The sequence below is a fragment of the Mustelus asterias genome, unplaced genomic scaffold (assembly GCF_964213995.1).
Source record: "Mustelus asterias unplaced genomic scaffold, sMusAst1.hap1.1 HAP1_SCAFFOLD_2532, whole genome shotgun sequence".
Taxonomy (NCBI): domain Eukaryota; kingdom Metazoa; phylum Chordata; class Chondrichthyes; order Carcharhiniformes; family Triakidae; genus Mustelus; species Mustelus asterias.
In genome coordinates, this window is record NW_027592477.1 from 42,866 (window position 1) to 50,000 (window position 7,135).

A 7,135-nucleotide genomic window follows, 5' to 3' on the forward strand; every position below is an offset into this window, starting at 1 on the left:
GGATGAGAGGAGACCTAATAGAGGTATACAAGATGTTGAGAGGCATAGATCGGGTGGACTCTCAGAGGCTTTTTCCCAGGGTGGAAATGGCCGCTACGAGAGGACACAGGTTTAAGGTGCTGGGGAGTAGGTACAGGGGAAATGTTAGGGGTAAGTTTTTCACACAGAGGGTGGTGGGCGAGTGGAATCGGCTGCCGTCAGTGGTGGTGGAGGCAAACTCAATAGGGTCTTTTAAGAGGCTCCTGGATGAGTACATGGGACTTAATAGGATGGAGGGTTATAGGTAGGCCTAGAAGGTAGGGATATGTTCGGCACAACTTGTGGGGCCGAAGGGCCTGTTTTGTGCTGTAGTTTTCTATGTTTCTAACCCGTGCCCACCCAGAAGCCTGCTCCTCCAGGGAGAAACCCGCCAAGGCCTCTCCAAACGTTAGGCCGAAAGCCTGCCCGATTCCTCTTCCCTCAGGCCTCACTCCGGCGCGATCCAGCAGGCCCGAGTCGGAGGAGGGCGGATTGTTTAGAGGATGGTCGGGCAGGTTGGGTGGGTGGCAGTGCCAAGGTAAAACGGCCTGGGACTGGAGGCTGGTATACATTCTCCTCTGCTCCCTTGGGGTCATACAGTGACCCCGTATATAATTCTGTCATCCCATCGCCACCCATCAATTACTCAAACGCCATCCCCACGCACACTCCCCCATTACACTCACACACACACACACAGACAGAGATAGAGAGAGTGTGAGAGAGAGAGAGAGAGAGCATGAGAGAGAGAGCACGAGAAGGAGAGAGAGAGCACAAGAGGACGAGTGCAAGAAACAGAGAGTGTAACAGAGATAGAGAGAGATTGAGAGAGGGAACGAGAGACAGAATGTGAGAGAGAGAGAAAGCGAGGGTGCGTGAGAGAGAGAAAATGAGAGACAGAGAGAACGAGAGTGAGAGAGAGCAAGAGAGAGAATGAGATGGAGTGTGAGAGAGAGGGAGAGGGAGTCAGAGGGAACGTGTGAGAGAGAGTGTGAGAGACAGAGAGAGGGAGCGAGCGAGACAGCGTGTGAGAGAGAGACCAAGAGAGAGTGTATGAAAGAGAGAAAGAGAATGAGAGACAGAGTGAGAGAGAGAATGAGATAGAGTGTGAGAGAGCGAGGGAGTGAGTGAGAAAGTATGTGAGAGAGTGTGAGAGACAGAGAGAGAGAGGGAGCGAGAGAGCATGTGAGAGAGAGAGAGAGAGAGAGTGTGTGTGAGAGTGTGAGAGAGAGAATGAGAGAGAGAGAGAGTGAGAGAGAGTGTGTGAGAGAGAGAGCGTGAGAGAATGTGTGTGAGAGTGTGAGATAGCGAGGGAGTGAGTGAGAGAGTGTGGGAGACAGAGAGAGAGAGGGGGAGTGAGAGAGCATGTGAGAGAGAGAGAGAGAGTGAAAGAAAATGTGAGTGTGAGAGAGTGTGAGGGAGAGTGTGAGGGAGAGTGTGAGGGAGAGTGTGAGGGAGAGTGTGAGTGTGTGACAGAGAGAGAATGAGAGAGAGAGAGCGTGTGAGAGAGAGGGAGAAGGAGAGAGAGAGAAGGAGAGAGAGAGAGAGAGGGAGAGTGAGACAGAGAGAAAGGGAGAGAGAGAGAGAAGGAGAGAGAGGGACAGAGAGAGGGAGAGAGACAGAGAGTGGGGGAGAGAGGGAGAGAAAGAACGAGAGTGTGTGTGAGAGAGGGAGAGAGAGAGAGAGTGTGTGAGAGAGGGAGAGGGAGCGAGGGAGAGAGGGAGAGGGAGAGAGAGAGAGAGAAGGGGGAGAGAGAGAGAGTTGGAGAGAGAGCAATTGTGAGAGAGAGAGAGAGAATGAGAGTGAGAGTGTGTGAGAAGAGGGAGAGAGAGAGTGAGAAGGAGAGAGAGAGAGTGAGAAGGAGAGAGAGAGAGTGAGAAGGAGAGAGAGAGTGAGAAGGAGAGAGAGAGAGAGAGACAGGGTGAGAGAGTGAGAAGGAGAGAGAGAGAGAGAGAGAGACAGGGTGAGAGAGTGAGAAGGAGAGAGAGAGAGAGAGAGACAGGGTGAGAGAGTGAGAAGGAGAGAGAGAGAGAGAGAGACAGGGTGAGAGAGTGAGAAGGAGAGAGAGAGAGAGAGTGAGTGAGAAGGAGAGAGAGAGAGAGAGACAGGGTGAGAGAGTGAGAAGGAGAGAGAGAGAGGAACAGAGAAAGAGCGCAAGAGAGAGAGGGAGAGAGAAAGACATTGACTGGAATTCGACCGACACAGGAATTGGAACGGGTGAGCGGCAGACAGTGGAAATATCCATTGACTGGATTTAATGGTTTCGGGACGAGGGAGGACATAAAATTCCCGCCCAATGAGAGAGAGAGAGAGAGACAGAGAGAAAGAGAGGAAGAGCGAGAGAGACAGAGAACGAGAGAGAGAGAATGAGAGCGAGACAGAGAGAGAGAGAAAGAGAGGGAGAGAGAGAGAGACAGAGAACGAGAGAGAGAGAATGAGAGAGAGAGCAATAGAGCGATAGAGAGACAGAGAGGGAGAGAGAGAGATAGAGAGAGAGACAGAGAACGAGAGAGAGACAGAGAGTGAGAGAGAGAGATAGAGAGAGAGACAGAGAACGAGAGAGAGAGCAATAGAGCGTTAGAGAGAGAGAGAGGGAGAGAGAGAGATAGAGAGAGAGACAGAGAACGAGAGAGAGACAGAGAGTGAGAGAGAGAGCAATAGAGCGTTAGAGAGACAGAGAGTGAGAGAGAGAGAGAGACAGAGAATGAGAGAGAGACAGAGAGTGAGAGAGAGAGATAGAGAGAGAGACAGAGAATGAGAGAGAGAGTAATAGAGCGTTAGAGAGACAGAGAAGGATCAGACAGTAGGTGCTAAATTGTCACAGGGACCTGCCTCAGAGTGAATTCAGTCGGAATCCACCCACAGCTCCCCCAGACGGGCAGGAGTTACCCAGACACACGTTCTGCCTGACACATACGCAGACCCACCCCCTGATACACAGACTGACACAGTCCCGGTGTTCCCTACATCCTCCGTGTCACTGATACGCCGGCCCACACCCCACATTGCTGTGTCCTCACTCCCCGAGGCAGCATGTTCCTTCCCTCAAGAGAGAGAGAGAGCGCGAGAGAAACACAATGAGAGAGAGAGAGGATGTGGACTGACCCCTGTCCCAAGGAGAACACTCTGGGGAACACACAACCTCATGTGACCTCCGCTTGACTCCAATGTGTCGTGCGCTAATCCACAGACTACAACACTCAACCAGCCACAAAACCCACCTCCCCCTTGGAAAGAAACATCCCTTTTGGAAGGCCGTCGCACAGGAGGGGAGGCCATTTGGCCCACCCTGCCTCTGCTGGCCCCTTGAGAGACAAATCCAATTGACCCCAACTCCTACTCCTTCCTCTCTGGGAAGCAGATTTTGGAATCGATCTTACTGGAGTTCAGAAGCTGGCCATTCAGCCCATCTGGTCGATGCTGGTGCTAATGTTCCACACTGGGCTGGTCCCAAAGCTCTCGCCCTCACCCATTGGAAACAAGTCCCACATTCTCCCCCACTCCCCGTGGGAGCGAGTCCCACATTCTCCCCCACCCCCCGTGGGAGCGAGTCCCACATTCTCCCCCACCCGCCGTGGGAGCGAGTCCCACATTCTCCCCCACCCCCCGTGGGAGCGAGTCCCACATTCTCCCCCACTCCCCCGTGGGAGCGAGTCCCACATTCTCCCCCACTCCCCCGTGGGAGCGAGTCCCACATTCTCCCCCATTCCCCCGTGGGAGTGAGTCCCACATTCTCCCCCACTCCCCGTGGGAGTGAGTCCCACATTCTCCCCCACTCCCCGTGGGAGCGAGTCCCACATTCTCCGCACTCCCCGTGGGAGCGAGTACCACATTCTCCCCACCCCCTGTGGGAGCGAGTCCCACATTCTCCCCACTCCCCGTGGGAGCGAGTCCCACATTCTCCCCAACCCCCGTGGGAGCGAGTCCCACATTCTCCCCCTCTCCCCGTGGGAGCGAGTCCCACATTCTCCCCCTCTCCCCGTGGGAGTGAGTCCCACTTTTTCCCCCACTCCCCGTGGGAGCGAGTCCCACATTCTCCCCCACTCCCCGTGGGAGCGAGTCCCACATTCTCTCCACTCCCCATGGGAGCGAGTCCCACATTCTCTCCACTCCCCATGGGAGCGAGTCCCACATTCTCCCCCACTCCCCGTGGGAGCGAGTCCCACATTCTCCCCAACTCCCCGTGGGAGCGAGTCCCACATTCTCCCCACTCCCTACACCTATTCCCCATCACTTACACACTCCATAGTTGGCCATTTGGCCCATTATGCCTGCACTAACTCTGCACCATAGCACCTTACTAAGGCCCTAACCCCGTCACCCCACATATTTCCCTCACTAATCCCCCTAACCCACACATCTTTAGACACTGGGAGGCAATTTAGCATGGCCAATCCACCTAATCTGCACATCATTGGGGTGTGGGAGGGAACTGGAGCACCCGGAGGAAACCCACGCAGACACGTGGAGGATGCGCAGACTCCACACAGTGACCCGAGGCCAGAATTGAACCCGGGTCCCTGGGGCTGTGAGGCAGCAGCGCTAACCACTGTGCCACCCACGAGAGGTGGAAGTTATCTGGAGAGAAGCGTGTTCCCAACCTATCAAATTTATCCAAGAGGGATGAAATGGGTATTGATGGGCCGAATGGGCTGGGGTGGAGGGGGGCGGGCGGTTGGGGGGAAGCCACCTGGGTCTCCCCGCGATGGGATACCCGGAGCAGTGGCGATGCCAGTCACAATCTTACCTGTGTCGAGGTTGGTGCCCTTGCTACAAGCCACAATGGCGCCCATGCTGGGCTGCGATGTCATCCCAGACATGGAGTCAGCGGCCACGTCCACCACGTCCGCCCCGGCTTCAGCGGCGGCCAGCATGGAGGCCACGCCCGCTCCGGCCGTGTCGTGGGTATGGACGTGCAGCGGTATGTCCGGGAAGCGGTCCCGAAGCGCTCCGATCAGCAGCGTGGCGGAGTTCGGCTTCAGCAGTCCGGCCATATCCTGTGGAACACAAAGACACGGCCCGGGTTAGAATCGAGGCCTAGAGTCAGGGCTGAGGGAGTGCCGCACTGTCAGAGGGTCAGTACTGAGGGAGTGCCACACTGTCGGAGGGTCAGTACTGAGGGAGTGCGGCACTGTCGGAGGGTCAGTACTGAGGGAGTGCGGCACTGTCGGAGGGTCAGTACTGAGGGAGTGCGGCACTGTCGGAGGGTCAGTGCTGAGGGAGTGCCGCACTGTCGGAGGGTCAGTACTGAGGGAGTGCCGCACTGTCGGAGGGTCAGTACTGAGGGAGTGCCGCACTGTCCGAGGGTCAGTACTGAGGGAGTGCCGCACTGTCAGAGGGTCAGTACTGAGGGAGGGCCGCACTGTCGGAGGGTCAGTACTGAGGGAGCGCCACACTGTCGGAGGGTCAGTACTGAGGGAGTGCCGCACTGTCGGAGGGTCACTGCTGAGGGAGTGCCGCACTGTCGGAGGGTCAGTACTGAGGGAGTGCCGCACTGTCGGAGGGTCAGTACTGAGGGAGTGCCGCACTGTTGGAGGGTCAGTGCTGAGGGAGTGCCGCACTGTCGGAGGGTCAGTGCTGAGGGAGTGCCGCACTGTCGGAGGGTCAGTGCTGAGGGAGTGCCGCACTGTCGGAGGGTCAGTGCTGAGGGAGTGCCGCACTGTCGGAGGGTCAGTGCTGAGGGAGTGCCGCACTGTCGGAGGGTCAGTGCTGAGGGAGTGTCGCACTGTCGGAGGGTCAGTGCTGAGGGAGTGCCACACTGTCGGAGGGATGTCTTTACCAGCATCACCTTCAAGGTGATAACCTGATCATTTTAAAGACGGTGTTGCATTCATATAGCACCTTACGTGGCTTCAAAACATCCAAAATGTCTTAACAGCCAAAGCAATATTCCTGAAATATTGCCACTGCAGGAAATGTATCTCGTTGCCATTGTGGGAGCTCGCTCAGTGCAAATTGGCTGTAGTGATTCCTACAGGTTAACCACATCAATCGGATTTATTCATGAGTAGCACAATTACACAGAAGCAGCCAGGCAATGACAATTTTGAGGAACGTTACAAGCGGTGGCGGCCTTCAAGGGATGAAACACTCGCGTGTTTCCTTCGACAATTTATTATGCAACCAGGCTTTTTGTTTCCCAAAAGATGAAACAGCCTCTCTGAGCCCTCCAGGTAGACAATGTTCATATGTGGGCGACAAAATTCCCTTCTCAGCCCACGGAGCCCAAGTTCCAAAGATCGTGGAGTAGAGACGGAGGGTGAAAGAAAGCCCAGTGGGAGCTAAGGGGGACTTGGAATAAGGGGCTGTCAATCAGTCAGACACGGGGACAAATTGGTAGGAGATGTTTGCATTCAAAGGTAATGAGAAACTTAGCTGCCACCCAGAACTTGGCAGTCCTCCAACTAACGTCGGTGCTTTATTTAAAAAAAAAACAGCAAGGACACTGTGCTAAACCTTTATAAATCACTCGTTAGCCCTCAGTTAGTACATTGTGTTGCTTGTTTGCAGTTCCCCTGGCCTTGGGGAAGATAACAGCCTCGATTTATGAGGGAGATACCAGTGATTCGGATACGCGGAGGGACTGGAGAAGGATGGGCACGTTCTCTCTCTCTCTCTCTCGGGGGTGAAGGGGGAGATCGCATCGAGGGTATTCGAAATCAGAGAGGGTTGCGGCGGAGTTTCCAGGGAGGGTAACCAGAATCAGCCAATCCCTGCAGAGCCCATTCGGGCCCATCGAGTCTGCACTGACACACTGACAGAGTATCTGAGCCAAACCCTCTCCCCTCCATATTCCCTTCATCCCACATATTTACCACGGCCAATCCACCTAACCTGCACATCTTTGGACACTAAGGGGCAATTTAGCATGGCCAATCAACCTGACTTATACATCTTTGGACACTAAGGGACAATTTAGCATGGCCAATTCACCAAACTTGCACATCTTTGGACACTAAGGGGCAATTTAGCATGGCCAATCCCCCTAACCTGCACATCTTTGGACATTAAGGGGCAATTTAGCATGGCCAATCCGCCCAACCCGCACATCTTTGGACACTAAGGGGCAATTTAGCATGGCCAATCCACCTAACCCGCACATCTTTGGACACTAAGG

At 54.9% G+C, this 7,135-nt stretch overlaps 1 protein-coding gene across 1 annotated transcript in view; it reads right to left on the bottom strand.

Annotated features, from left to right (window-relative positions):
• The window catches only part of LOC144489772 (pyruvate carboxylase, mitochondrial-like), a gene marked incomplete at its 3' end in the record, with an annotated part of 45,024 nt that extends 40,012 nt beyond the window's left edge, over positions 1-5,012 (bottom strand). The window contains exon 1 of the mRNA XM_078207633.1: positions 4,766-5,012. Coding sequence (XP_078063759.1) covers positions 4,766-5,012 — 247 coding nt within the window. The remainder of the gene's footprint in view (positions 1-4,765) is intronic.
• Positions 5,013-7,135: the final 2,123 nt, after the last annotated feature.